This window comes from Vipera berus (assembly GCF_964194415.1).
Source record: "Vipera berus genome assembly, chromosome: 3".
Lineage (NCBI taxonomy): Eukaryota > Metazoa > Chordata > Lepidosauria > Squamata > Viperidae > Vipera > Vipera berus.
This window is the reverse complement of record NC_138204.1, coordinates 170023749-170036183: the sequence shown is the minus strand read 5'-3', so window position 1 is coordinate 170036183 and position 12435 is coordinate 170023749. Positions and strand designations below refer to the sequence as shown.

At 37.9% G+C, this 12435-nt stretch overlaps 1 protein-coding gene across 1 annotated transcript in view; it reads left to right on the top strand.

The window, feature by feature from the left end:
• The window catches only part of ZNF521 (zinc finger protein 521), a 321090-nt gene extending 309224 nt beyond the window's left edge, over positions 1 to 11866 (top strand). Inside the window, exon 7 of the mRNA XM_081325811.1 lies at positions 11159 to 11866. Coding sequence (XP_081181937.1) covers positions 11159 to 11188 — 30 coding nt within the window. The 3' untranslated portion in view covers positions 11189 to 11866. The remainder of the gene's footprint in view (positions 1 to 11158) is intronic.
• Positions 11867 to 12435: the final 569 nt, after the last annotated feature.

The following is a 12435-nucleotide window of genomic DNA, read 5'->3' as shown; positions in this document are numbered from 1 at the left end:
CCCATCCTGGCCACACCCACCCAGCCCCCTGAGGGCAACCGCAATGGTGATGTGGCCCTCAGTGAAATTGAGTTTGACACCCTGTTCTAAATAAAATGTCCCAAAGGTGCTTTTTCAGAAAGCAACTGGACTCTCTTGTTTGTCTTTGAAGACATTTCACTTCTCATCCAAGAAGCTTCTTCAACTCTTACCAGATGGTGGGGAATGGAAGGATCAGAGCTGAAGAAGCTTCTTGGATGAGAAGTGAAATGTCTTCAAAGAAAAACAAAGTCCAATTGCCTCCTGAAAAAAGCACCTTTGGGATAACCATGACCTGGGTGACTGAGAATCTCCATAGGCATCTAAATAAAATGGTTTTCAGAACCAAAGTATTTTATAGAAAGTGGAGAACCTTCAACTGGGAGCTTAGTGCAACTTGGCCCCAAGACCAAGGGAAAGAGCAAGGTTTTAGCCACCTCCCTAATATCTGCAGGATTGGGCTAAATGTTTTTTATTTTTTTATTTTTTGGGGGGGACATTGTTCCAAACAACAGGGGCCACCACCAAGTAGGTACACAACCAGAGTCATGTAAGATGGTATTTTTTAAAGAAAAGATCAAGGATATTCCCTCCCTGTCAGAGCATCTGGATGGGCACTTATCTTGAGAAGCAGGTGGTCCTGATCAAAAGGAAAAGCTCTACGATAGAAAATTAACTGAGTGTTTTTCCCCCATTTTCTTACAAAACTCCATCTCATGCTTGTAGAACACAGTTTGGAAAAAAAACTGGCCTATACCATGGCAAGTGTTTTGTGCCATGTGCATATATATTTCTAAAATGCCACTGGTGTGATTGCAGTAGGGAACCAGTAAGCCAGACAACACAGTCCTGTTTTATGTTCCAGTTTACAATACTTTAACACAAAGGTGTGGATATAAGCCTGGCTCTTATGAATGCCTGGCTCAGGTAGAAGCCAATGCTCTGAGATATTCCAGGTTATTGTGGTTGTGAGCTTCAAAAACAAATATCCAAATAAAGTGACTTTTGGAACTGCTATAAGAGTGGGGGAAAACTAATTTAACTTTTGGAAGAAGGCTGTTTCATATAATAAGCACCAAAACTGAAAAACAACTTCTCTGGAATTCAGCTCCTTTCATCTTATAAATGTGGGAAACTACAGGCAATTTGTCCCAGGAAGTATATATCAGAGGTTTGTTGATTTTGGCTTGAGAGCATGTTCATTCAAATATCTCCATGGGTTTGTAAATTAAAATCAGTACATTAACTTGCATGCAAAGACCCATTGGAAACAAAACAAGTGTAACATGTTTGTGGCAGCACACATCCACCAAATATATCATCATGTTCTGCACTGAATGCAGTTTGTTACTGGTCTTTAAAGGCAGCCCCATATAAATCAACCTTGGGTAGTCCAGAAAGGTAGTGGTAAGGGTAATCTTATTGATGCAAGAGCTCCTCATTATATGAGATAGGAAGTGTGCCTTCCAAAGCTGTGCATATTTAGCAATACCTTGAGTCCAGGAGGATTCTGAAGTAATGAACCTGCTCCTGTAGGGACAATACCCTCACATCAAGAATCCACAGTGGAGCTGATGGAAAACCTCTATACACAAAGAATATTTTCATCCTTTACCTTGTTGCATTCCATCCAGATCCCAGATCATTTTTTTTTAATCCCATTTATATCCCGCCCTTCTCCGAAGACTCAGGGCGGCTTACAATCTAAGAAGCACAAATCAATGTGCTTAGCAATAGCCTTCATTCTATGTATATGCCTGCTTATGTATATGTATATGCCTGCTTATTAGGGCTTTCGGGGGGGCCAAGCGGCATTTTTACAAAGTCAGCTTATTGCCCCCAACAATCTGGGTCCTCATTTTACCTACCTCGGAAGGATGGAAGGCTGAGTCAACCTTGAGCCTGGTGGGACTCGAACCTGCACTAATTGCAGGCAGCTGGTGTTACTTAAGGAGGCATTAGCCCACTGCTCCACCAAGACTGGGTGATAGTTTTCAAGTATGGTTAGATCCCAGGAGGGCCTGTTAAGAAGAAGATATACCACAATCTCCTTCAAGCCTGCTAACATTACCTCTTCCTGCATGAAATACTGACCATTTGCCAGATATGGCCAATCATCTTCCTTAGGAGCCGCCCAAATTTGCCAGGATGCACATAGACTGAACCCTGAGGTGGTAGTGTTCATCCTGGAGAGCAGGCTGTCCATTGGAATATCAGATGTAGGACAAGACAGACACTTCAAACCCTGCTCATGAAAAGTAAAGATAGTCAAATTTGAGCAACTTTATTGGCAAAATACTACAATAAAAGGTCTCAGTTACCTCCTTGAAGATATATTTGTTCATTCTTTTCCAAAACAAAAGAGCTTGATTACAAGTCTGATTATAAAAAATAACTTTTATCTCCTCGTAGATACACAAACACAAATGTGCACTTAAAATAGGTTTTTTTTAGTATAAATCTAAAATAATCTATAATGATAGTATTCTGCATGTGCAGGTCCAATTTTGATTTATGTATCTGTGTTTGGTCTGCCCACCAATATATCCCTGAAGATTTTAAGCACGCCAGAAACAGATTTCAGCCCTTCTCTACCATTATGACTTTTTAATGTAAGGGAACATTAAACACTGTAGCATCCAGATGAAAACTGCTCAGTTTCTATGACATCTCCATGCTTTACGTATAAAACAGTTTTGAGACATATCTAACTACATTTTGCAGCTCAAGAGTAGCCCTCGAGTAGAAAATCCTTTGCTGCCATGATGCTATTGTTGTCCACTTACTTTTCCTCTTCCCCCACTGCAGAGGAATTAGGAAGGCAGGTAGGCATGGCAACATCATATCACAAAAGCCGCCATTCACTGTGGGAACTCCTCCTTTGTGCTGAATTATACCATTTTCAGAATAATGCCCAGGGTATCAATATTGACAGCAATATTTCTGTATATTTACAACCATGATGACTATTGATATAGAGAGATTGCAGTGGACTATCTTTGCTGGTTAAGATAGCTTTGAGTAAATCGAAGTGACTTTTCTTTCCCATCAGGAAGATTGTAGGAACTTATTTAAACTGAGACCTGTTAATTTGGCATATAATAAATTTAGTTGCCAGAAACTAATCTTAATAGCTGAAGAAAAGATCCACTTCAGTCCCCATTTTCTATGTTTCTTTTTCATCTTGACTCTATTTCTAACAAGGTTTTGTACCTTTTTCAGTAATAGTATCAAGTTGCCTAAAGAATATTAGACATTATGGCCTAGAATGACGAAAACAGGATATGTTTAGGCCCATAATGACTGAACTGATACAGAGAATAAGGCAATTGTTGCAATCCAGAGTCTTATGCAGGTGTTGAAGAAAAAAGCATATAAGTAGGAAACACTGTCCAGTGAGTAAAGTAGCATTTTGTGGTTTATACTTCATTCACAGAGCACCATCCCCTTCTGAATAAGGGAGGCTTACTTCCAAGTAAATAAGCACAGGAGCTCAGTCTGATTTCATTAACTCATTGAGATGTATGGCATTAGATTTGAGCTCTCTAGTTCTATGCTTGAAATGTTTCTCCAATGTCAAGAGCTGTAAACTTGTATCGAGGCAGCTAGGAAGATCGTATTGTATCCTTTCAAGTGGTTTCATTCTCCTCTGTAAGAGCATGATGCAATATTGTAATATATCTAATCACAATAATTCTAGGATATGCACAGTGGTTAAATGCAGTATTGCAGGCAAACTCTCTCACAGCTTGGAGTTTGATCAAAGTTGATTCAGACTTCCATCCTTCCAAGGTTGGTAAAATGAGGACCCAGGTTGTTGGGACAATATGCAAATATTGCTGACAATGTAAACTGCCCAGAGAGTGCTGTAAAGTGCTATGGGGTGGTATATAAGTCTGAAATGCTATTGCTATATTAAATAAATACTAGGCAACCCCTTGGGAAGACAGCATTATATAATAGCAGACCTTTAATCAAGTTTGTCTCGCTTGCTAGAGCCCCTCCAAAGAAGAATTTTCGATTATAAAGACAGGGAAAAGGACCACATGTTAGGTAATTTGATCATCTCATTGTTCCCTTAAAACCTTTGTAACTAAAACTATTCTGAAGCAACTGGCCTTTGTAGGGAGGGCATTTTAAGAGGCAGAAGCACATATAAAGAAAGAACTGCAGAAATCCAGGCAGGAGTTTATCAGGGCATGAATAACTGCAGCAAGACTAACCACTGCGCTAGCAGCAGCTTAGAAAACTTTGTTTTATAAATGTGTTGGTTGTTCTTTAGTAGTCTGTAAATATGAGTGCTCCTCCTTCGTTCCTTTGTTTAGCCAAAAATCTTTTCCCTTTTCATTTTGTGCATCAGCGATGCAGCAGAAGTTGTTTCTGTGGCCTTGAATGTTGTTTCCCCCCCCCCTTCCCAACAAGCCAGAAACAGAAACTATTGCAGTGGAAATTGTGGAATCCATAATGACATTGGAATGCAATTCTCTGTTTGGCATTAGGGTTTTAATTAAGGTTTTGCTGGTTTTGCCCATTTTTTTCTTTGCCCCCTATCTCTCTGCCAAGAAAACCCAGCATCCTGACACTCTCTGAGGACAAATTGAAAATAAGTTTGAAGGGAGGGAGGGTGGGAGCTATGTGGGGATAGAAGCAGAGCTTCTTGATTAGAAAGTATAATTTAATAGAATGTGTATTGAACCAAATGTATTGATTAATGTAGAGGATATAGTACTTATATTGATTTGAACTAAAGATTTAGTACTAAAAGCTGTAAGCCAAAAAAGCTGTTGCAGATTGCTACAAAAGTCAGTTTAATGCTGTCCTTGAGAATGCCTTCACAAAGAAATTCTTCTAATGTTTGAGAAGTAGGTAGAATGCTGTATATGTCAGTTTGATCCCGGAGGGTTTTATTTTGTACTCTAATAGCTGTTACGAGCCTACATTATATCCAAGGAGTAATTTTCCTTAGGGTTGCCTGGCTCGCTTTGTGTCAATATTCTAGCATTTTAAGTCACGTACAGTATATGCTTCTGGGAACAGCCGAGGAGCCAGCCAGACTCATAATGGTCTGCATTCATTAATAAAGGCAGAAGCTTCTGTCCCTCCATTGCCCACTGCAGGGATGCCTCCCTGGTCTTTGGGGACCCTGCAGACACATTTAAAGAAAGCTTTATTTTGAGTGGGCAGGAGATGAAATGCAGGACTTGCAGGCATTTCCTAAGTCAGCTCTATGCCCAAGGACAGAGGTGACCTTAATGGGTCAGAGAAGAATGCAGGTCAAAAGACTTATTATCCAGCCTGTTGGAAACCAATTGCTTTTAGGTTGAGGGGGAAGGGTGGTGTTTTGTTTTGTTTTAAAGTAGCGCTTAAAGGCTAGCAATGTAGAAATTTGTTTTACAACCAGAAGCTGTCCTGGTATGTAGTCCATTTTGTAGAAAGGGAGGAAAACTAAAGGCGAGCTTAGTTTTAAATTCCCTACAAATTACAAAATGTTAGTATAGCATAATTAGTTAATCAGTGATGATTGATTACTAGTGTTTGCCGTCTTGAATTAAGGAGAGAGGAAAAAAGATGTTGCTGTGATACTGTCTCCATCTGTTGAACAATAACATCTTCATTTAATCTTTATATTTCTTTATTTATAATCTGCTTTTGAGCAACAATTGCATTCATTTCATTCAGCTTCAAAATGCCTCATTTAAATTGAATGCAACTGTACTTTCCATTAGGGACTGTAATGAGGTAGTGAATTAGTAGGATTTCTCCCTCCTTAGAAACTCCTCCTCTCCCTTCCCTCCCTCTTCCGTAAAGATTTTTTTTCCCCTTAAGGATATAATTCAAGTCATGAAATGGTATCTATGAAGCAAAAACTGGCAACTAAAAAGAAAGTCCTGTTCTTTGGAAAGAATTTTTCTTGACCCACTGTTTCAGTAAAATGTATACAAAAGCTTCAAGGCATAACTTGATATGATACAAATAAAACAGCCAAAAAACCTGAATATATAATTATGCAAGTATAGCAGTCCCACTAATTTCATTGAGAAAGTATCTTTGTAAAATTCACTTAGGAGTTTTGGAATGTGATAGATGTTCATTACATAGTCCATTGGATTATAAGAATCTCTACTCCTAAATATATTTTATACAGAAGTTTTTAGTCTGAGTATGTGTATATGAAAGAAGTACAGGTAGTCCTTGACTTATGACCACAATTGGGATCAGAAGTTCCATTGTTAAGCAAGACAATTAACTCAGTTGCACCCCATTTTACAGCATTTTTTGCCATGGTTATTAAGTGAATCACTGCAGTTTTTAAGTGAATCACGCTGTCATTAAGCAAATCCTCATTGACTTTGTTTGTCAGAGGACGGATGGGAAGATTGCAACAGTGATCACATGACCCCTAGGAAGCTGCAACCATCATAAATGCATACTGTCACCAAGTACCAAATCACAATCACATGACCATGGGACGCTGTGATGTTCATAAGTGTCATAAGTCACTTTTTTCAGTGCCATTGGGACTCCAGTTGGTTACTAAACAAATGGTTGTAAGTCAAGGACTTGTAACTGTTCTGTAAGAATGGAAAAGGAAAGACAAAACAAAACAAAACCCAAATCAGTGTTAAATTTGCAGTATAAATTATTTATAATCTTCTTAGTTTTTTCCCCCCTTCAAACTATGAGTAGCTACAGCATATTCTAGGGAGCTTTCAACATTAGAAAGAGGCTAAAAGAAATACAGGAAAATAGAACATATGTGAAGACGTCTGGAGGAAGTATGGGAACAAGGATTTGTTTAATTTGCATGTATGAGAAAGAGAAAGAGAGAATAAATTTGAGGAAGTTATCTAGTATTGCACACTTTCCAGAAGAACAATGATAAAAACATCTGTTTCAAATGTACTGTTTGTCCTATAAAGGGCAAAACACATTCTGAGCTATACTGAAACTTTTATTGGTTTTCTCTGTGCACTGAAAACTCCCGTGTTCAGATCAACAGGAGCTCCGTCTTCTGACTTCCCCACTTACATCAATTCCCATTGTCATGGAAGTAGGTGTTCTGAGCACATGAAAAGAGAATATAGAGCAGAGAGCTACTGTGTGGATAATAGAGGAAAATTTTGCCCTAAATTTTTAAACACAATCTTTTTTGTGAAAAGAAACATTCTTAAAACAAAGCCTCCAACCGTTCATAACTGGGATTAATGGTTGCAATTTTCAGTTCTTAGACATGGGGTCTCCATAGACAGTCCCCCCTCCTAGAATATAATGTGGCTCTCTGTGGGATTAATGATTATTCCTTACTTCATCTCTTCCCTTCAATCTTTCACCTTTTTTGTCTCATAAAGTTATAACCGGTATGAGCAGGCAGCTTTTCTCCCTAATCAAGTGTTTCTCTCTGGCTTGTTCATGCCTTAGAATGCAAAGAATTTACATATAAATCATTAATATTAGGAGGCTGCTCCCAAGGTATATAAACTGACTATGACTTGGATCCAAGGTGCAAGCAGAAGCAAAAAGAATCTTCCTAAACTTTGCTGCCTCCATTTCCCATAGCGGCCTCCATCCCAGGTTTTCCATTTTATGCAGTCATTGAAGCATCAGGATCCGTTTCTAGAAAGATTTAAAGAGTTTTAACTGGCAAGATCAGCTCTCATTCGTGCATTTTCTGGATCCATATTCATCTTTACGTTTTGCATTGCTCAGTGATTTTTCTCCATCATTCTGCCTTGAATTTGAATCAGGGCATCTCTTAGCTCCTGAGAATGTTTTTGTGCAATAGGCTATATCAGCTATGGGACCCCAAAACAGAGCTTAGTGAAGAATAATTCCATAGTTTATTTTGCATCTACCACATTAGTGCCTTTGTGTGTTTTTTCTTTAATTAAAAAAATTATTGAGGTTTGAGTCCTGAGCACACATGAAATGCTACTTTCAATTGTGTCACATAGTGCTATGTGGCTTTTCTAATCCTTAAACTGGCCACATGTGAATCCAGGATTTTTAAAAATGGAGGTAAGAGGACTCATTAAAACACATAGGCAATGATCCAGCATTACAGTTCTCTCCTACTGTTGATTATGATAGAAGAAAAGAGCCTCATGGGTACAGAGTTGTTCTGTGCTGGAAGTTGAGCCTCGGGTAGAGCTCTAGATAGCAGCTACAGACTTTCTGAAGAATGGATATTGTCCACTGGGATAATTTAAGTATTAGCCACGCTCTTGCAGCAGTAAAGCTCGTGTGTCTTTTATTTAGACAGTACAGCCGATTTATAGATAGCTGTTTCAGGTAAAAGGAATCTGAAAAGGTATGTAGTTGTTTTAAGCTGCTCCTTTGCTGAAAATCATTTAATTGCCCCGGAAAGAGTGTTAAACTGATCCATTCCACTTGCTGCTTGAAGGTTCCATTTTCTTTCCATTCCCTCTTGCTGAAACAATCCAACATGCACTTTAATTGAGTCATGAGAGAGTAGGGGGTTGCACTTGGATATACATCAGAATTTTTCCTTCCTTGAAAGAGAATACTGTGCAAATGAAGACATTGGGCTTAAATCTTTACCCATCTGTGTTCTGTTGCTGCTTGTTCCTAGTTAACTAGAACTACATCAGATTTTTTAATATTGGGGATGCAAATTACCGACATCAATACGTTAAAACAGGAAGCACAGAACCTATTACCAGGCTGATAGAGAAATATCCCACATTATATTCATTCAGTTTGAAGACAGTGAAAAATAGAATTTGTTTAACAATCACTGAAATTACCACTAAGCAAATCAATAGGTTGTTATAAAGTCCTTTGGTGCTGCTATGGTCTGATCACACCTAAAAAGGGATCCCTGATTGGTTTGGGTCATGCAATGAAGAAGAACACCCTCTGGCTTTAAACAGTTGTAAAAATAATGATCAGCTTAAAATATTGCCAGGTTTCAAATTTTTTGTACCCTAACCCACTCTAAAAGACAATGCATCAAATACTTTCCTTTCCTTGCTCATTTGCTTACCCCCTTTCAGATATTACTAGAATTTGGATATTTTAACAAACAATTGGAAAATAGAACCATAAAAGTATCTGCAGTCTTGATGTCATCCGTATATATACATACACATACTCACACACCACAGTAATTTGATTACCATTTGACAACTGGATCACAATTATGATGTTGCAGCATCCCGAGGTTACATGATCACTATTTAGGACCTTTACTGCTGGCTTCCAACAATCAAAGTTCATACGGAAGCCAGCAAAAGGTTGCAAATGGGGAATCACAAGACCTTGGGATGCTGTAACTGCAGAATTCATCTAACAACTTCAACTGGGATTGCCTGAACCACAGTTGTGAGTCAGTGCAGTTAGGTGGCATCACACCTTATGACCACATTGCTTAGCAAGGGAGTTACCAGTCCCAGTTACTGTTGGTAAGTCAGGATTACCTATACATGAAAACTCCTATAGACACACATTTTGCCATGCGTATGTCATATGCCAGTCCAGTCATACAGGACTGGAGCATGTTATTTATGTGGCACTTATACAGTTGAGCCATTCACTTCAGTCATGCTCCTTATTTGTCTTTTTAAAAACCATATTTGAGGAAGATTCATCTGTAATTTTGCACTTGGTGTGCAGCATATGATAATCTCGATATCACATCGAAGCAGAAGCTTTAAATTGCTGATACATACTTTTGAAGTACATCTTCTAGATACCGGGCACATTGAAATATACGTATTGTAAAGTTCTAGCTTGATCTTATGTATCAGACCTGGGATATTTCTGTATTTAAATCAATCTGATTGTATAGAATTGTAATCAAACAATATACTTATCACAAAAACCCACTGTATGAGTATTATTACATGGATGATATCCCCTGCACACAGGCACACAATTTGCTTGTAAACAAACACCTGAAAAAATGTCTTTTGCATATAGTTGTGCTTTATTACACAATTGCAAAGGCAATATTGTATGTATCATGTTATCCATGATGCTGTATCACAGTTTGCGTATTAACTTTAAATAATCTATATCAGGGGTGTCAAACTGCTGGCCCGCGGGCCAGATGCATCATGAAGAAACCACACCCACCCCATTGCCGTCAGTGGCAAAAAAGCTCCAATACGCCATGCGACATCATGTGATGTCACGAGTTTGACATGTCTGGTCTATATTATATTTCAATAGTTAGTTCGATCAGATTTGATTTTCTAATTTCTAAATTAAACTGAATTTAAAATCGGCATGTATTAAATATAATTGTGTTTTTCAGGCCTTATTCTATCACTGCTTTTTCACTATCATTTTGAAATGAATTAATGTAGAAAATAGTATGATGCAGTGTTTCATTTTTAACTGTATTGAATATTTTTTCTCGTAAACTACTGGCCAATAACCTTGCATTGCCTAATACATTATGAGGTTTAGTATTTGCTTAGAATTTTCTCCCATGATGGGATGTAATTCCTATTAAATGAACCTAGGAATGTGGTCATGGATAATTGGCTGCTTTTAGAAATATAATTATTTATTTCTTTATTTCCCTGGTTTATACAGCTGCCCAATCCATGACAATGACTCTGGGCAGCACTTAGGGATTAAAACAGTAGCTATATTAAAGAGCTCTCGTGTCAGTGGGGCCACACCCAATTTTGCTCTTCTTTGGAACTCTTTCTCGACTTTCATCCATCTTTCTGAGTACAGTTCTATCTACTACATAAGGTGTCACATACATGACAAACTGTATTCTGAAATTATATTGAAATTTATCATCAGCCAGTCTTTTACAATGGATCTGTGACAGTCCCATGTTAGAAAAGCCGGAGGCTACATCATCAGCACCATATAAGCAAGATCTGCATGTATTTTCTAATGTATAATTTAGCCAGTTCCATATTCTTTAATACATGTTAAATGTGACATTACAGGTTAAATTTGTATATGGATATTTAGCCAAATATTTAGGCCTAGAGTATGTTCAGAGACATATATTCATTTTTTATAAAACTTGCTTGGTATTTTGCACAATACATACCATTTACAATGGTTTTTACTATCTTATATTATGCAATCTCTCTATAGCATTGCTGGTATATTTCAGCATAGTGCTTTTCCTTTTTTTCTTCTTTTTTCACAGAATCATACGATGACCCAACATAGCAGTTAGTGCAAGGCCCAGTTCTTCAGAAGAGGAATCTTTGCAGGACAAAAAAAGGGAACATGTTCTACTCTTTGCACGAGACTCTCATTGTTAATATATATTATTCAGAAACATTGTATTGTACCATAAAACCTGTATTATGGAAACTGTTGGATGTTCATGTGTTTGAACCTTTGAGCACCGGAGAGACTTCCTGTATATAAAGTGTTGCACATGTATTATGTTGTCTGATACTAAAATGGTCTTATAAAGACAAGTGGACTTGGGCCCTATTCAAGCAGGACTAAGAGAATAATTATAATACCAACAACATATAAAAGGGAAATATGGCTTAAGGAAAAAAAGAAATAAGCAGTGATACAGTACAAACCTTTTGGCCTTCCTTTTGTTCAAGCTTATGTCTACAATCTTTTGGTATTCAAATGGATGAATTCAAGAATATTTTTAGTGCTAAAGAAGAACAAAAACAACAAGAAGAAGACTCTCCAAGCAGGACTCCCAGCTGAATATGGCCTGTATATATTTGTAAGCCTTGCGATATGACAGATAGCATTACCATATATGCAATAGTTGTTTATGTAGATTGTCAAAGAAACTTTTTTTCCTGGATACCATTTGAAGCTTTTGAGTGTTCAAGACTTTTCCTTAATGATGTCACATGGCCAAATTTTTGAATCAGTTGAACTAACCTGTATGTTATTGTTATTAATGTTTACTCTGCAATCTGAACCTGGAGATTACTGGAATGGTTTTCCAAGAAGAAATAAATTCAGTTTACCATTACATAATATGTATCTTTTCTTTTGTCTCAGATTATTTCATTTATTTAAAAAAGTTCCCCTTTGCAAATGAATTGTGTCTCATAATTTTCATAATCAGTGTCATATCACACACATGCATATAAATGTATTCTAATTGATGTACTTCAATTGATACCTTAATATTTTAGATATATGTTAACTGTATATTCTTTTATCCTATGTAACAATCTTTTTTTCTTTTTGAGAAATACAAGGAATTACTGTAGAGTTAGCGAGTGAGTGATTTGGCTTGCAAGCATTCAACCCCTAAATCAGACATGTCAAACACAAGGCCCGGGGGACGGATGCGGCCCACGAAGTGGTTTCATGTGGCCTGCGAAGCCATCCTGGAAACAGTGAGGGAACGGCCCCCACTGCCTTCGCCATGGCCTAGAGACCCTCCTTCTGCCAGAGACCCTCAGATCTGTCCCACTCCTGCCCAGGCCTCCATAG